The sequence below is a fragment of the Salmo trutta genome, chromosome 19, assembly GCF_901001165.1.
Source record: "Salmo trutta chromosome 19, fSalTru1.1, whole genome shotgun sequence".
NCBI lineage: Eukaryota > Metazoa > Chordata > Actinopteri > Salmoniformes > Salmonidae > Salmo > Salmo trutta.
Window position 1 is genome coordinate 22,945,261 of NC_042975.1, and position 18,061 is coordinate 22,963,321.

The 18,061-nt window shown below is 42.2% G+C and overlaps 1 protein-coding gene and 1 long non-coding RNA gene across 2 annotated transcripts in view; one reads left to right on the forward strand and one right to left on the reverse strand.

Annotated features, from left to right (window-relative positions):
• The window catches only part of LOC115154185 (uncharacterized), a 27,917-nt gene extending 23,970 nt beyond the window's left edge, over positions 1 to 3,947 (reverse strand). Inside the window, exon 1 of the long non-coding RNA XR_003867837.1 lies at positions 3,561 to 3,947. This is a non-coding gene — a long non-coding RNA (uncharacterized LOC115154185). The remainder of the gene's footprint in view (positions 1 to 3,560) is intronic.
• LOC115154184 (protein turtle homolog B-like) overlaps positions 3,946 to 18,061 on the forward strand; it is a 188,087-nt gene continuing 173,971 nt past the window's right edge. The window contains exon 1 of the mRNA XM_029700146.1: positions 3,946 to 4,262. Coding sequence (XP_029556006.1) covers positions 4,199 to 4,262 — 64 coding nt within the window. The 5' untranslated portion in view covers positions 3,946 to 4,198. The remainder of the gene's footprint in view (positions 4,263 to 18,061) is intronic.

Genomic DNA, 18,061 nt, shown 5'->3' on the forward strand with positions numbered 1-18,061 from the left:
AGGAAGAGCTGAACCCTGTTTGGGTAGAGCCAAACAAACAAACCTATGCCAACGCTTTGTAAGTGAATAAACTGCTGTGTTAGTTTCCTCGGTGGTCATAGTTAGCCTATAGCCCTAAATCCTAGCTCCTTTATACGTTGTGATACTGTGTATTGTCATTGTTGTAAAAGCTGAATTTATAATAAAGAACCTTTGATTGTACTTTGGCTTGTCTCTGTGGTTGAGTTTGCCGTAGGATTATAGAACTCTGTTTTTGACACTGCATTAACATAAATTAATGGAACCAAATTCCGGGGATTACAGGTACATTTACTAAGCCTACTGGTGACATGTAATGGGAAATCGATCAAAATAAACAAAGGGCAAACAATTCACACAATGAATGCGCAAGAATTTGCGAGAGACGCGCCAGCATCCGAACAGTGGGAGTTGTTGTCCCAAAGAAGCGCATTAGAATATTCTGGACAGATTTTGGTGAGTCAGCCCTTTCGCTTCGCTTCTTCCTCTCTTCTAAATCTCAACGGAGAAAGCACCAGAGCGAGCAGAATGGTGCCCCTCTGTCTTACTATATGTAGCTCATGTATCTGATGCTGTCTGGACAGAAATAGTCTGGACAGAAATAGTATAAAAATGAAAAAAAAAAATATATCTTCTCTGCCAATGGCAAAATGTGTAGAATTGCAGCAAACTAGCTTTAAAACACCAACATTTTCTATAAACCCCATGGCAAAATGGGTAGAACTGCACAAAATTAACTATAAAACAACAACAACAAAAATTATTTACATTTACATTTACATTTAAGTCATTTAGCAGACGCTCTTATCCAGAGCGACTTACAAATTGGTGCATTCACCTATAATATCCAGTAGAACAACCACTTTACAATAGTGCATCTAAATTATCCCGGAGAAGCAACTGCAGACCCTCATAAATTCAGATTTTTGTGGCCCCCACCCCCATCAAAGATGCCCATCCCTGGTCTACACATACTGAGACAGAGGGGCACTGTTTCGCTCGCTCCGACGCTTTCTCTGAGATTGATGTGTCTTTCTGTCTGCGCGCGTCTTGGTCAAATAAATTATCAATATTCTATTTGGACAGGCAAGGAAGTACAGTAGGGCGGGCCAGGCCCCCTAAGGCCCGCCCATAACTCTGGCCCTGACTGTTGATTATTACACTATCACAGATTATCATGAAAAATACATTACTTATTCAAAATTCGTGAGAGGCAAAGGGAAAAAGTACATTTTTTTCATGTCCACCACATGATTTTCTTCATAACTCATTCGTGTCCAGGATGCGATTTTCTTCATAACGATTCCAATTTGTTTTGGCTAATGTTAGCTAGCTAGGTTAGCTTGGTGGCTAACATTAGCTAGGCTAGGGGTTAAGGTTAGGGGTTATGTTTAGGTAACATGCTAGCTAAGTAGTGAAAGGGTTAAGGTTAGGGCTAACTTATGAAACAGTACTGATTCCTTCCCTCTCCTTGCCCCAACCAGGGATCCTCTGAACACATCAACTGCCTCTCACCTATTGCTCCACAAAAGCTGCTGCCCTTGCAGAGTAAGGGAAAGAACTACTTCAAGGTCTCAGAGCAAGTGACGTCACCGATTGAAACATTAATAGCGTGCACCGCTAACGACCTTGCCATTTCATACCCGTTACGCTTACATGCTAGCTAAGTAGTTAAAAAGTAATAAGAAGTTGCTAATTAGCTCAAATGCTTACGTGGTCCATCATGTGATTTGAACATGCAATGTTTGGGTTGCTAGACCTTCACATTATACATCCACCCATCCTCCCTGACCAACCATGATTCTATCATTTTTGTCTTAAGTAACCTACTACCTTTATCTGTGATTAACCACTGCCCAGTCCCCAACAATTGGATGTTCCGGTTTTCTGGGGAAATGTAAAGAGAGCCTGTGACGCGACTTCCGCTTTTAGACTTTAACAAGACGACAATCCATCCTAAATCCTCCTCCACATTTACTGGATTGGTTGAACAGTGCAGAAGACAGTTTTTATTTTTGCCATCAACACCATATGTAGGGGATCTAGTTTCAGCCGTTTCTTTTATGCATCCCACGTTAGGTTAATCTGTGATTGAAATGCACTGTATACACATTTGTGTGGTGGACACAAAAAAATTGTCTGTCACGAATTTTCATAAGTAATTTGTCTATTGCATGATCATTTGTAATAGTGGGTTGTATCATTAGGCAACCAGCAGAATATTTATCATTCCTTTAAAAGTTCAGAGCTTGTTAAATGGCTTTATACTGTACAATCAATCACGTTATGCTAACAGTGTGCAAGAGTAAATCTTACATAATGACACGTTGGATTAGGTAAAATATTTAGTTTTGTCACTTAGTTGAAAGGCCTGTAGTTTTGTAGGGCAATAAAAAATGATATATTGTCATGCATTAAACTTTATTTGTCCACGGTCCCCGGTCCAAATGCATTTTGATGCCAAAGAATTATTGGGCCCAGCACGTAGAAATAAACATTGAAGATGAGAGAGACAGTGCATCTTGGATAAGTGTCAACCTGAGTGCTGCCCAGCTGTAAAATGTCATATAGAGGCTGGCATAATTGAGGGTCAGAAAGCATTGGCAGTCCACCAATGCTTCCATTAAAAACGTCTGAAATAGCAAACCATTCCCACTGTACTAGGCCTAGTAGCTATGGAAGAAAGTGTCCATAATTACAACTGAAGGATTTACTGTTGTTTGCATAGTGCTACTTTGCAAATCATACACAATTACTTCCCTACTTATTGTTTTAACACTTTTAATACTAATATCTTCTCCCAATAGTTTAGATATTGTGTATTATGTGGTTTAAAATCAAATCCACTGGACTAAACATATATTATTTAAAGCTCTTATGATGGTATTTAAACCCTCACGAGTAAAAAAAAGCTCATTACTACAGATTAATTGGCACGTGTTTACGTTTCAAAGTATGTTCTGCATGTAGGCTACACTAATATACTGTACCTCTGAAATCTTCTTTCCACACTGGTAACACATTCGTCTAGATATGCATTCATAAAGCCTTTAGAACAGCCTACATAGGACATTAACCAATCATATGGTATTGTACACACAACACAATCAAAAGCTCATCAAATAATGTTGTAATTACACCAATGGTTAATAACTTATTACAAAAGTGTAATAGCCTACTACGACTGGTGGGCTAACTATTAGAATAGCTATTCTCTGCGGTGGAGATACAGAATAGTTGTGCGCAAGCAATGACAATTTGACCTATGGAAAGGGGAACTATCCTCAGAAAACATGAGAAACTATCGAGATGTGTTCTTCACGGACTTATGGGCAGTATCGTTGGACGTTGGTGTAGCTCTACTCAGGGCTATATCAGAATGACGCATGTTGCGCTTCGGTTGATGGCAATACTGCATTTATAGTTCCATGTAGGAAGTAATCCAATATTCCTGAACGCCATGAATCAGTAGAAAATATTTTATTAAAGTCTGTGTCAATAAACGATTAGTGTATGATAAAGTAGCACGGTGGACCGCTCACCGTCAAGAGTGTAGGCGCGCGCGCAGGTTCCACCTGCAAGTCGCCTCATTGTTTTTGCATCAAGTCCCATGAAGATGTAAGACATATTTGGAATCCTAACTCTCCGCTCGTGTTAGTGAGTGCAATTATGTTTGCCATAGGTCCTGGATCGAATATGCAAGTTCCTCTATCATTGTTATTGCGCATGATTCTGCGGCTCTTGTACAACTTCACGCTCCAACTCACCTTGAAACAGGGCTCGTCTGGGATTCTGGTAGTGCCTCCAGAGCGACAGTGGAGAAACCAATCCACGCGCCAAACCCTTCTACACTCACCAATAAAAATAATGCGGAGGCGGATCTAATAGCTAAATTGTCATCCTTGGTCTCACGTTAGATTTGCCATCTAGCCTCGTCTGCTCTCCTCTCAGTGTTGCAGGTGCTCTGTCTCAGCGAGAAGGATGCGAAAGGAGTGCAGGGGAGTGATAGAGAGAAGGAAGCGCCGGTGAAAAAGTCAGCAGTATGGTGCAGGGCATGATTAAAAGGATATCAACAGCAGCAGATAGCGCGTTCATTGACATGGGGGCTCCGCAATGAAAGGTTTATTGCAAGGGACACTTTGAGATATGATGAGGTTTCTTTCTGGTTGGCAATAGTACTATGATTTGGTATGTGGCCACTTTGATAGCAAGTGTATTCAGCACCCGAGGAACGGCAGCTCAAGGTGAGTTGAAGTGCAATATTTTATACTGTTTGCTGATCAAGTTTTATTGTGGATATGTTTAAAAGGGTATATGGCTTTCAGAATGATTGGTTGTTTGCCTGTCGTAAATTTTGTGCACAAATAATTAACAGAAGTACGCAAATTGAGATTATTAAATTGGATATTCAATGTGTTTGAAGTGCATGCACCTGTTTCGAAGTGTCATGTTGCAACCTGGTCTCAAATCCAAGACACTCCATTTAGTATGATATGTTTGGTTGAATGATGAGATGAGCACAAATTAGGAGGAAAAGTAATACAAATTCATTTAATTATGATTAGCCACTCCGTGTCCGGTATCTAAATTAGGATAATGGGGGTGGATAATAAGAAATGAACAGCACTAATCATGATATATATCACTAATATATCTAACAATATGGTTTGGGCATGGATTGTCATGCTGCTATAAACTCATTTGATTAACCCTATTTAGGTAGCTGTAGAGGCGCAGGCAAAGCACCATCCTGATTCTCAATAGTGTTGTAAGCTACAGTAAGCATACTGACTGGTCTATAGCTTTTTGTATGTTTAAAAACACATCCAAAATTCTTAGTGGTGTTGTAAATGGTTAGTTCAGTGTGTTATAGATTCTAAAACACCCGTCCTGTAGACTTTCCTTTTGATTTCCTTCATCGCAAAATGCAGGCCTACTTGTATGTTTGTGCTACCAACTATGGTGATACATAATGTCTTGCCAATACAGGTAAAGTGATAAATGGATACATTTTCATCCCAATATACCAGTCTCATATATGGACTCAATTAGCCCAGTACTTCCATATTTGTCCACTGGGTGGAGGGATTTTTGATAGTATCAAATTGCTGCAACATGGTACATTGTACAGTATGTTGAAGTATGGTCAAACATGCTCAAGTAAGTTTATACTGCATATATGCATTGATAGTTGACAGTTCATTTTGGATTGATAATCAAGAGGTCGAGTTTACTTTGATAGTTAGCCTTTGCTGCTGTGTAGATAATAGTTACACGTAGCCTACAGCATTCATTACAATAGTAGTATATCTTCCTCTCACATGTAGTCCCATTCAATGCAGTATCAGCCAGGCAGGCAGCAGATGGTTGTCATTGCCAAGAAGACGAGGACAGTACAGTGAGTGACGCTGTGCTGCTGGTGTCATATGCCTCTGGGCGACTGAGGACTGACTGTCTGTCACCTTGCTCTGCCGCTCATGCGCTCCTCTGCATATGTTCCCCGTCTCCGGCGTTACAGACAGTCACTGAGCTCTAGAGCTGTACACTCACATACACACACACCAGCAGAAGCTGGCTGTACTACGTTCTTCTGCCCGAACGCTGCCATCTCAAGCTGTCAGCTGGCAAACGCCACCCTCGACTCTGGCCAGCGATAACCCTGGACACAAGCTCTGTCTTTCTGCCCCCCCCCCCCACTAATCTGTTACTCTCTCCCTGTCTTAAGTCTTATCTACTGTCTTTGTCTACTCCTCTCTCTGTCCCCCCCCCCACACCCTCCATCTCTCCCCCCCACCCTCCATCTCTCCCCCGTTCTTTGGTCAGGTGCTTTCTCTAAATTCTCCTCCTCTCTGCCTTACTCGCTTCCTCTGTCTGTCCCTCCTTCTGCCTATTTCCCTAGCTCTCCACACAAACTCAACACCCCCACCACCATTTAAGTTGGCTGGCTCTAAGCAATATGGGATGGCAGAGTGGGGGGGCGTGGGAGCATGGAGAGCGTTGTTAATGGAGGCCTGAAGGGGTGCACGGCAATCATCTGCTAGTATCCACACTCCACTTGTTACGTCCCCCACATAGCCCCCCTGAGGGAATAGTGAGTCTTTAACCATGATATGAGCATATGCCCACTAACAGGATGGCACACTCCCCCCGTTAAACTGATTATGACTAAGCTGTGAGTTAAATGCCACTCTGGTGCTCAACCATAATGCACATGGCACAGGTACAGAGTGGCCAGGTTGTGTTGGGTCAAGGGGCGGGTTGGAACATCACTTGCCCCCCAGAATCGTTTCTCAGGTCTGTGTGTGTCTGTGTGTGTGTGTGTGTCTGTGTCTGTGTGTGTGTGTGTGTGTCTGTGTGTGGGCGTCTGTGCATGTATTTGTGCTTGCATGAGTGGGCTATATGTCTTGCGTGTGTGCGGACCGGGGAGAGTAAAGAGTGTAAACACACAGGAAGAGATTTAGTTAAAGGCATAACGTTCGAGATTTCAGTTCCTAATACTTATACTGCCTCACAGGGCCATTGCAAAAACAAATACCCTGCTCAAAAAAATAAAGGGAACACTAAAATAACACATCCTAGATCTGAATGAATGAAATAATCTTATTAAATACTTTTTTCTTTACATAGTTGAATGTGCTGACAACAAAAACACACAAAAATAATCAATGGAAATCCAATTTATCAACCCATGGAGGTCTGGATTTGGAGTCACACTCAAAATTAAAGTGGAAAACCACACTACAGGCTAATCCAACTTTGATGGAATGTCCTTAAAACAGGTCCAAATGAGGCTCAGTAGTGTGTGTGGCCTCCACGTGCCTGTATGATCTCCCTACAACGCATGGGCATGCTCCTGATGAGGTGATGGATGGTCTCCTGAGGGATCTCCTCCCAGACCTGGACTAAAGCATCCGCCAACTCCTGGACAGTCTGTGGTGCAACGTGGCGTTGGTGGATGGAGCGAGACATGATGTCCCAGATGTGCTCAATTGGATTCAGGTCTGGGGAACGGGCGGGCCAGTCCATAGCATCAATGCCTTCCTCTTGCAGGAACTGCTGACACACTCCAGCCACATGAGGTCTAGCATTGTCTTGCATTAGGAGGAACCCAAGGCCAACCGCACCAGCATATGGTCTCACAAGGGGTCTGAGGATCTCATCTCGGTACCTAATGGCAGTCAGGCTACCTCTGGCGAGCACATGGAGGGCTGTGCGGCCCCCCAAAGAAATGCCACCCCACACCATGACTGACCCACCGCCAAACCGGTCATGCTGGAGGATGTTGCAGGCAGCAGAATGTTCTCCACGGCGTCTCCAGACTCTGTCACGTCTGTCACATGTGCTCAGTGTGAACCTGCTTTCATCTGTGAAGAGCACAGGGAGCCAGTGGCGAATTTGCCAATCTTGGTGTTCTCTGGCAAATGCCAAACGTCCTGCACGGTGTTGGGCTGTAAGCACAACCCCCACCTGTGGATGTCGGGCCCTCATACCACCCTCATGGAGTCTGTTTCTGACCGTTTGAGCAGACACATGCACATTTGTGGCCTGCTGGAGGTCATTTTGCAGGGCTCTGGCAGTGCTCCTCCTGCTCCTCCTTGCACAAAGGCGGAGGTAGCGGTCCTGCTGCTGGTTTGTTGCCCTCCTACGGCCTCCTCCACGTCTCCTGATGTACTGGCCTGTCTCCTGGTAGCGCCTCCATGCTCTGGACACTACGCTGACAGACACAGCAAACCTTCTTGCCACAGCTCGCATTGATGTGCCATCCTGGATGAGCTGCACTACCTGAGCCACTTGTGTGGGTTGTAGACTCCATCTCATGCTACCACTAGAGTGAAAGCACCGCCAGCATTCAAAAGTGACCAAAACATCAGCCAGGAAGCATAGGAACTGAGAAGTGGTCTGTGGTCACCACCTGCAGAACCACTCCTTTATTGGGGGTGTCTTGCTAATTGCCTATAATTTCCACCTGTTGTCTATTCCATTTGCACAACAGCATGTGAAATTTATTGTCAATCAGTGTTGCTTCCTAAGTGGACAGTTTGATTTCACAGAAGTGTGATTGACTTGTAGTTACATTGTGTTGTTTAAGTGTTCCCTTTATTTTTTTGAGCAGTGTACTTCAGTGGTATGTATACACATTACAAAAGAGCAGATTGGAGAGAGTGGGCGACTGTTGATGACCTCACAGAAACCTTAAGACTAGTTACTAATTAACCACATATAGGAATGCTGAGACAGCCAATTTAAAGCGATCGATTTCATTGTGAAGGTTTGATATTAGGTGTGTGTGTGTGTGTGTGTGAGTGAGCGTGTGTGTCACGATCCTTGTCTTCTGACGATATCGCGAAATCACTGTCGGAGAACGTGGACCAATACGCAGCAGGTTGTGTGCTCAACATCTTGTTTATTAAACACGTTGATCACGAGAAAACAATAAATGCAGACAACACAACAGGAGACAGTTTCACAGGCTATCACTAGCAGTGCAAAAAACAACTACCCCACGAAACACAAAGACAAACACACCCTACTATATAGGACTCCCAATCAAAGGCAACTCAACACACCTGCCTTCAATTGGGAGTCCAACCCCAATTAACTAGACATAGAACCACAGACATAGACCAGTGACAAACCCCATAAACATACATCAACTCCCCTCTGCCACGTCCTGACCAAACTACAATAACCAAATATACTCTATACTGGTCAGGACGTGACAGCGTGAGATCGGTACAATTTTATAAATGCAGACCGGTAATATGGTTCATTCGACATGGTGGGATCTTTCTGTGTCGGTAAAATTCATTATGCAAGAAATGGTGGTGGAAACGCCTTTATGTGCAAATATTTATATAACCATCATATCGAATTAAACTTGGAGTCATGTGATAATAGTCACAGTGTGTGGTCCTCCCACTATGACTCGGGAAAGCATGCAGTTTATTGGACAGTAATTACATTTTGGACAGTAGTTACACATAATGGAAACAGGTAATATTTACACGAAATTATTATGACAGTTTTACTTAATTTACTTGTTTTGTTCGAACACTATTGGATTGAGAAATAATAATTAGAAATAATTATGTCATATTGATAAAATGTATTTAAGTATTCATGTTTCGAACTCAACTGGGTGAAATACCTCAAATTAATCAATTACTCCTTTCCAATAAATATCAAGAGTCTTATTCTGATGACATGATGATCGATACTTGGCTGCTGTATGACAAATACAAATAATCTTGCTCTTTTGTCCATAATAATCTCATCATGTTGTAGGCTAGCCGCACTATATCTGTGAGCTGTTGGCTAGAACGCATGTGTCAAGACCAGAATCGCCGTATGACGCAACTTTTTTGGTGACAAAACCGTCATTAGAGTTGAAAATGCGATGGAACCCCATTTAACTTGTATCGGTACATGGGAATTGAACTGCAAAAGTAGTTTTTATGTGCACTACGTCATCACGCACAGACTTTTAACAAGTACATTTTATGGAAACACCTCTGGTGGGAAAATGCGCATACTGTTTTCATGCGTATTTTACAATATCGCATTAAAATCGGTCATAAATTGGATGGAAATTCAGCTAATTTGGGGGAATTTTGAGTGAATTTGTGTTTGCATGTGTGATGTATCCATATATGTGTGTGTGTGTGTGTGTGTGTGTGTGTGTGTGTGTGTGTGTGTGTGTGTGTGTGTGTGTGTGTGTGTGTGTGTGTGTAAAGTGTGTGTAAAGTGTGTGTAAAGTGTGTGTAAAGTGTGTGCATTTAGGGCATTCTAACACTGCTGACAGGTGTTAATCATGACATGGATATTAAAGTGACATGGTCACTTGGTGTTCCACATACACACAACAAATCACATAGCATATGTTGTATTTCATACGACAGTAATTGCTCCTCTAAAGGTTTTGTGATTATGCTGTGGTACTTAGAGGTAATTTGTGGTTTAATATGGTACCCTGCGTCACCACTTCATTGCTCCAGACCAGCGTAAGGGGGAGTTAGAGCACTGATTATGCTTTTGTCCTACTGTGTCTCTAACTGATAATGAATGGGCGACATAAACCTAAATAGAAACTGATTATTGTGCACGACTTCAGTATTACTTATTAAAACTGTTGTTACACTAAGGTTTTTATTCTTTTATTTTGTAAGGATAATTTTGATCTTACTGTAGTACTGTAGCCCACTCCCGACCGGTCACGTTGTACAGCGCCTAGGTGGCGCAAGAGTCTAAGACACTACATAGCAGTGCAAGCTGTGTTGCTACAGATGCTGGTTTAATACCCGTGCTGGCCTCAACTGGAAGACTTGTGAGATGACTGTAGGTTTTTGGTTTCTCTCCCTCTAAAAACAGAAATAAATAATTCTAAATAACAAACTGGCTTTATTTGCAAATTAGTAACAATGTCTCACCCCATGTTCAAGAATTACCTTTTTCTCGCTCATTTTACATTATTTGAAAACGAAATAATCTAAATAAGGTATTATTATTAATTTAGAATTATATAAAAGCCCCTTGGATATTCTCACAGATATATCATTTAAACAACATTTTAGTTGCACTTCCACCCAGCTCCACGACCACAGGTAAAACCTGTTAATTAAGCAAGTACCAGTCAAAAGTTTGGACACAGCTACTCATTCCAGGGTTTTTATTTATTTTTACTATTTTCTACATTGTAGAATTAATAGTGAAGACATCAAAACTATGAAATTACACATATGGAATCAGTTAAGAACAAATTATAATTTACAAGGACAGGCTACTCCTTCCTCCCCATCGAGGAATTGAATCCCGGTCTTCCGCGTGCCTACACGACACGGGGATTCTTTAGCTAAATAGCCCAGCACTGTAGTCTACTCCCGACCGTCATGTTGTACAGCGCCATATTTTCCGTTCCATCCCAACAGAAACCCAGAGGGTTTTTGTTTTTCTTGGAATATAAACACCATAATATTAATCTAATTTATTAAGCCACATTTCTTAAAATCAGTCCCATCCTCTTACAAAAATCGTTTTTAAATTCTCAAGTTCAGCCACCATTGAAGGCTATCAAATGCTTCTCAAAGATGCCCTCTGGTGGTCAAACTATCATTAACTAGCATTAATGGTACCAGTGGTTGGCACTTGATCTTAAGGATCTTTTAGGATTTTGCCTAAAATTACATACTCAAATCTAACTGCCTGTAGCTCAGGCCCATTTGATACCATTTGGTACCATTTGAAAGGAAACACTTTGAAGTTTGTGGAAATGTGAAAGGAATGTAGGAGAATATAACACAATAGATCTGGTAAAAGATAATACAAAGAAAAAATACAAAACAACCGTTCTTTTGTATTTTCTTTCTACCATCTTTGAAATGCAAGAGATAGGCCGTAATGTATTATTCCAACCCAGGTGCAATTTAGATTTTGGCCACTAGATGGCATCAGTGCATGTGCAAAGTTGTAGACTGATCCAATTAACCATTTAATTTCTGTTTACAATTTTGCATCTTCACAAGGTCCTTTGCTGTTGTTCTGGGATTGATTTGCACTTTTCGCACCGAAGTACGTTCATCTCTAGGAGACAGAACGTGTCTCCTTCCTGAGCAGTATGAGGGCTGCGTGGTCCCATGGTGTTTATACTTGCGTACTATTGTTTGTACAGATGAACGTGGTACTTTCAGGCGTTTGGAAATTGCTCCCAATGATGAACCAGACTTGTGGAGGTCTACATTTTTTTCTGAGGTCTTGGCTGATTTCTTTTGGTTTTTCCCATGATGTCAAGCAAAGAGGCACTGAGTTTGAAGGTAGGCCTTGAAATAAATCCACAGGTAGACCTCCAATTGACTCAAATGATGTCAACAAGCCTATCAGAAGCTTCTAAAGCCATGACATAATTTTCTGGAATTTTCCAAGCTGTTTTAAGGCACAGTCAACTTAGTGTATGTAAACTTCTGACCCACTGGAATTGTGATACAGTGAATTATAAATGAAATAATCTGTCTGAAAACAAGTGTTGGAAAAATTACTTGTGCATGAGTAGATGTCCTAACCGACTTGCCAAAACTATAGTTTGTTAACAAGAAATTTGTGGAGTGGTTGAAAAATGAGTTTTAATGACTCCAACCTAAGTGTATGTAAACTTCCGACTTCAACTGTACAAACAGAGTACGTATTCAAGAAGTGCCCTCCGTGCTTGGATCACGGTAGTATGCATTTTGAGAAACATCCAGTGAGCCCAAATGTGCACTTCACATTTCCATGTCATAAAACTTATGTCATATACAGTGTTAATGTTTATGATGACTATGTGTGATGTACAAGAGGAAATGCCAAAATTTACTGGGTTGTTCTGAACAGAATTAGCCTATGTTTGTCTATTGTGAAGAAAATTTGCCGGTGAACATGCACCTGAATGCAATCATGACTCCTTTCTATGCACACTAAAATTACGATCTGTTTCTCTGAATTGCCTTATGGAGGCCTAACACTGTAAGGTCGTATTTTATAACTTAGCTAGTCAGGTTGGCAATAGAACAATCTTTCAAATGATGCCCACCTGACCCAGATTGTGATTTGTAATGGGCTGTTTTTGGATTGTGTGAAAACAACAGTAATTGTGTGATGGTGGGGATGCAGGGTTGTGTTCCAAACAAAACTTCTGTGCTTGCTCTAATTCCTCAAAGGCACAGCTAGGAGAGCTTAAAAAAGCACCTAATAGTTGAAGACTACCAAGACTCTTTCCGTACTACCGAGTTCCAAACACAGGATGTTGGTGGCACCTTAATTGGGGAGAACGGGCTTGTGGTCATGGCTGGAGCGGAATGAGTGGAATTGTATCAAACACATGGTTTCCATGCTCGGTTCCAGCCATTACCACAAGCCCGTTCTCCCCAATTAATCCTCAACGGTTCCAGCTTTGCAACAATGGTTTTTGGAAACAACTCAACGCTGCTCCTACGAAGGTTCTAACAATGAACTTGGCCATAAAGGGAAACCAGCCACATCATCATGATGATGCAAAATGCATCAAATGATTCTCAACTATTTGTATTATTATGTGGCCGGTGACACTTTGTTTCTTTTAAGTCCAATATCTTGAAAACTTGACTGCTGACATCCAAAACATTTTAGGACTGTATCAACAGTGGACTATTGAAAAAAATATCAAAAGTGTAGAAAATGCTTTTGGGAAACCGGGCTCTGGCTTGGATGTCGTACTTAGAAGTAGCTCTCGAAGAGTGAGACCTTGGCCAGTATTTGAACCTGCATAGGTTCATAGGTTCTTCAATACCTTTTTGTAGAGATATTTTTGCAGATGGTTCTTTATTATGCTACTATGCATCTAATGGGATGTATTTTCTGGTGAGTAGTTAACCAGTATGAGAAAGAAGTCAGTTATGGAGAGATGTGGGTCACTGCTTATAAAGATTTTCTTGAAATTGTTCTTAAAAAGATGCTTAAGGAATTTGGTAGAGCATTAAGAGCATAGAGCAGTAACTCATAAAGCTACTTATCATCTTTCCTCTAGTTCATGGTTGTTTATGCTTGTTAGCATGATAATATGCTTTCGATAGAGTCCATGTCCCGCTAAAGGAAGTCCTTAACCCTGTTTGAGCTTGATGGGAAGTACAGTAGCAGCCTCCCCTCTCGCCCAGGGCAAATGCCGTGCTCCATAAAAGTCACCAACCTTCAGACATCAATCAGCTGATATTTGGAATACGAAAGATTGCCTCGGGTCCTAAGCCCCCTGGGATCCAGACTCCATTTTGGGTCACTGACAGACACCAGTTTCTATGGTTGAAGTGCCTTCTGGACCAACTGATGCTAGAGAGTACTGGTGAAAGATGCTCCAGATAAAGATGGGTGGGAGCCTTGTGGAACATCTTCAATTATGCATGATTCTACTCCACAGAACTTTAGTGTAGTAGTAAGGTCAGTGTGTTATTATTTCAGTCTTGTCAACACTGAAAACCACCCAGTTCACATTTGTAACATAGTAAATGACTGTTTTATTCATGTTGCAATGGTGGATAACACACACTATTTTACCTGTCTGTTTCCCCTCTCCATGTCTGCTGGACGACTAACCATTTGGAGTAGAAAATTGCTAATTGATCTATAAGGTAGAACATGTAGCCCTGTCTCTGTTTCATGTTGTTAGTATGATTTATAAGATTAGCTATTGCCTTGTTGGAAGATGTCTTATACAGACAGGGGTGCTTAGCAAGTGTCTTGTGTCTCAAAGGACAAAGCTGCGGCATTCAATTTCTTAAAAATATATTGCACTTCAAACAATGGCTTTCCACAGAAAAAGAAGACAGGAATCCACATTTAATTTTTAGTCTGGCAGATTAGTGGCTTCATGCATGTGTGCATGTACTCAAGTGTTTGGCGCCCCACCGCTTAAGTCTTTTGGGAAAAGCTCAAGTCTGTACAGGGAAAACGACTTCCTCACCTTGTAACTTCCTGCATGCCTTAAATTATGTATCAGCCAGGAAGGAAGGTGGAGTAGAGGAGCCAGGGTGCGTTGATGTTTTTGTGTGGAGGGAGACGGGTGGGTAGTCTCTTGGCCCCGTGTACTGATCTCATGAAGGATGGAGACAGGAGCTAATAGTTGGGAGTCATTGATCGGCATGTTAATGCTATACTTGTCCTAATATGCATCGACAGGCCCACTCCATGGCCCATAGAAACCTGCGGTGGGATTGGACTTGGAGCCGCAGTTGCTACAGTACAGGCCTATTACCTGACTCGCAGTCGACTGAAAGTGTATTTGTTTAGAGGAGCATTTGCGCTCTCATATATATTTGCGAAACATCTCCTCTTGTCGCAGTTCAGTCACATTTAAGCCATCCAAGCTTGTAATCACTTGGGCCAAAGGCTGCAAAGGGAGAATACAGATCAGGCATATTGTCCAGAATATTCATTGTTGTGGCAAAGGCTTTGGCTTTTTCAAGGGTGAGAAGTCCCACACCGTTTGAACTAAGCGTCTTTCTTGGCTATTCAGTTCATTAACTGCTTGGCTGTTGATGACGTGAGTACTCTCCTCACACCTGCTGAACTGCCCTGTCTTGATGGAGACAAGCTTGATGTGGGTTGCGAAATGCCATGCGCTAGTGGTTGGCCATCTTGCCTGTGCTGCAGTGATGCCTTTGAACTAATTTAAACTATGAGGTCACTACCCAGGCCACCAGGGCCCCCATGGAGGGCCAGGTTGGTAAGGTAACGCTCCTCTATGACTGTGTTTGTTTGAGATCACACCAACAGAGAGGGATTCTACAGTGGGGACTATGTATTAGGAGGACAAAATAGGTTGGTAAGGTAACGCTCCTCTATGACTGTGTTTCTTTGAGATAACACCAACAGAGAGGGATTCTACAGTGGGGACTATGTATTAGGAGGACAAAATATAATTTAACAGCCAGGCCCTGCCAGGGTCCGTGGATTTTAGAGCGCTGTTGTCGATTTCACATAGGTGAACATTGATTAATTCTCTGTTGGTGCCATGGACCCAAGTGAAAATCGTTTGCCTACCCAGTACCCAGTAATTACGTGTCAGAGAAGTGCATGTATTAAAATGTTGTGATGTTCTCCATCAGAGATCAAATCAGTTTCATCACAGTCTTCTGTATTGCAATGTTTTATGGCATACATTACAGTTTATATGCATTTTAATTTTACATTAATTCCAATATGTTACATTAATTTCAATATGCCATTGATCAGTGCTAGACCCCCAGTAAAAGGGCTGGAGAAAAGTATTAATATTACCTGGCAGGAACAGCTGGGATGAATTAGACCCATTTGCTGATTAGGCTAAAGTATTGGAGGTAATGGAGCTGTACATCATATAGCAACGGCCTAATGATTAAGAGCGTTGGGCCAGTAACCGAAAGGCTGCTGGTTCAAATCCCTGAGCAGAATAGTTGAAAAAGCTCTTGATGTACCCTTGAGCAAGTTACTTAACCCTAATTGTTCCTGTAAGTCACTCTGGATAAGAGCATCTGCTAAATGACTAAAATGTAAATATAGCTGAAATGTTTGTCCAGAAGTTGAAAGCCTAGTTCTCTGTAGTCTGATTGTCTGTCCCTCAGCCAAGTTCTTTGTCAATGATCTGCCGTATAATATGAGGAGCATACACTCCCGGGATTGTGACGGCTCAGTGTGTGTACCCAATGTGATTCTGTTGGTGTGTGCATATGACATGCGTGCATAAAAAAATGTGTATGAGTTGTGCATATGTGTCGGTATGTGCGGAATTGGGTACATAGGCCTGTGTGCTGAGGGGTGACTGCTGTAGATTTGTTTGTCTTGAGTGCATGCACCTTTGTGAAATGTGTGTGTGTGTATTAGAGCTTATGTGTGAGGGTTCATATGCATCAATGCGATGAAAAGCCTCACAACTCCAAGCCTCCATTTGAATTTTGCCGAGGCTGGCATTTGCGCCAAATGCAGAAACACAGGTCCCCAAGCATGGCGGCCCACTAATTGCCTGTAATCTACACCTCTTTGGCAGCGGCCACGCCTATATCCAGGAGCATGTATTACTCGCCATCATACTGTACACTGAGTCCCACACACTATACTACCTGTTTTTGGGAGTATGTACAGCCAAGCACCACCACTACCCCTAGCCCAGGGTTATCTGGCAGCTTGGGCCTACTCTGCGGCAGCTGTCCACACGCAGAATAAGAAGATTAAGACATCTTATCCTCCATGCCCGCAGTTTGAGGGCCAATGATTAGAATTCCACGCTAGTGTTCACTACCTAATTGGCCTGTGTGCTTCGTTTGCTCCAGGCTTTGGTTGTGGTGGTAACAAAATTGGGAAGTGCGGTAGAACAAAACTGCATTCCGTGGCAATCCTATTTTAGAAACACCTTACAATGCCCTGTCTGTGCATAAACTTGTGCCAATATATTGGTGTTGGAGGGAGCTTTGTTTCACATTACAATTAGACACCTGTTGGACTTAGGCCAGTGTCTCTCCCCCAAAAAATGATATCAGGGGCTAGTGGGCTTGGTGTTCTGCCATTGGTGACCTTTTGAATTTAAACTAATACTTGAGAACTGATTATTGATGTACTTTAACTACACTATCTGATAGACCAGTCTGAAACGTCCCACAGAACACTATGGTACTGGTCTATGGACAGGAGGGTTTAGAAACAATAATAATTTTAAATAAATATATATACAGTACCAGTCCAAAGTTTGGACACACCTACTCATTCAAGGGTTTTTCTTTATTTGTACTATTTTCTACATTGTAGAATAATAGTGAAGACATCAAAACTATGAAACAACACATATGGAATAATGTAGTAACCAAAAAAGTGTTAAACAAATCAAAATATATTTTAGATTTTAGATTCTTCAAAGTAGCCACCTGTCACGATTCCCACCGACGGTGGCGCCCCCTCCTGCTCGGGTGGCGCTCGGCGGTCGTCGTCACCGGCCTATTAGCTACTACCGATCCCTTTTTGGTTTTCCCTTTTTTTGGTTTTGGACACCTGTGGCCAATTAGCTATTAGAGGGAGTATTTAGTTCAGCTGGCCCGTCTGTTGTTTGTGCGGGATTCATTTGTGTTCATTGACGAAGCGTTGTTCGTCGGCTTTACCTGGTCGTATATTTTGTATTTTATTCCCTATGGTTGGGAACTTTTGTTTATCCTGTGTGATTAAAAACACCACTCCCTGTGTTCGCTGCTTCCTGCGCCTCATTCCTCCTACCCGACTACCGAAGCCGTTACACCACCCTTTGCCTTAATGACAGCTTTGCACTCTCTAGGCATTCTCTCAACCAGCTTCAACTGGAATGCTTTTCCAACAGTCTTGAAGGAGTTCCCACATATGCTGAGCACTTGTTGGCTGCTTTTCCTTCACTCTGCGGTCCAACTCATCCCAAACCATCTCAATTGGGTTGAGGTCAGGTGATTGTGGAGGCCAGGTCATCTGATGCAGCACTCCATCACTCTCCTTCTTGGTCAAATAGCCCTTACACAGCTATGGAGGTGTGTTGGGTAATTGTCCTGTTGAAAAA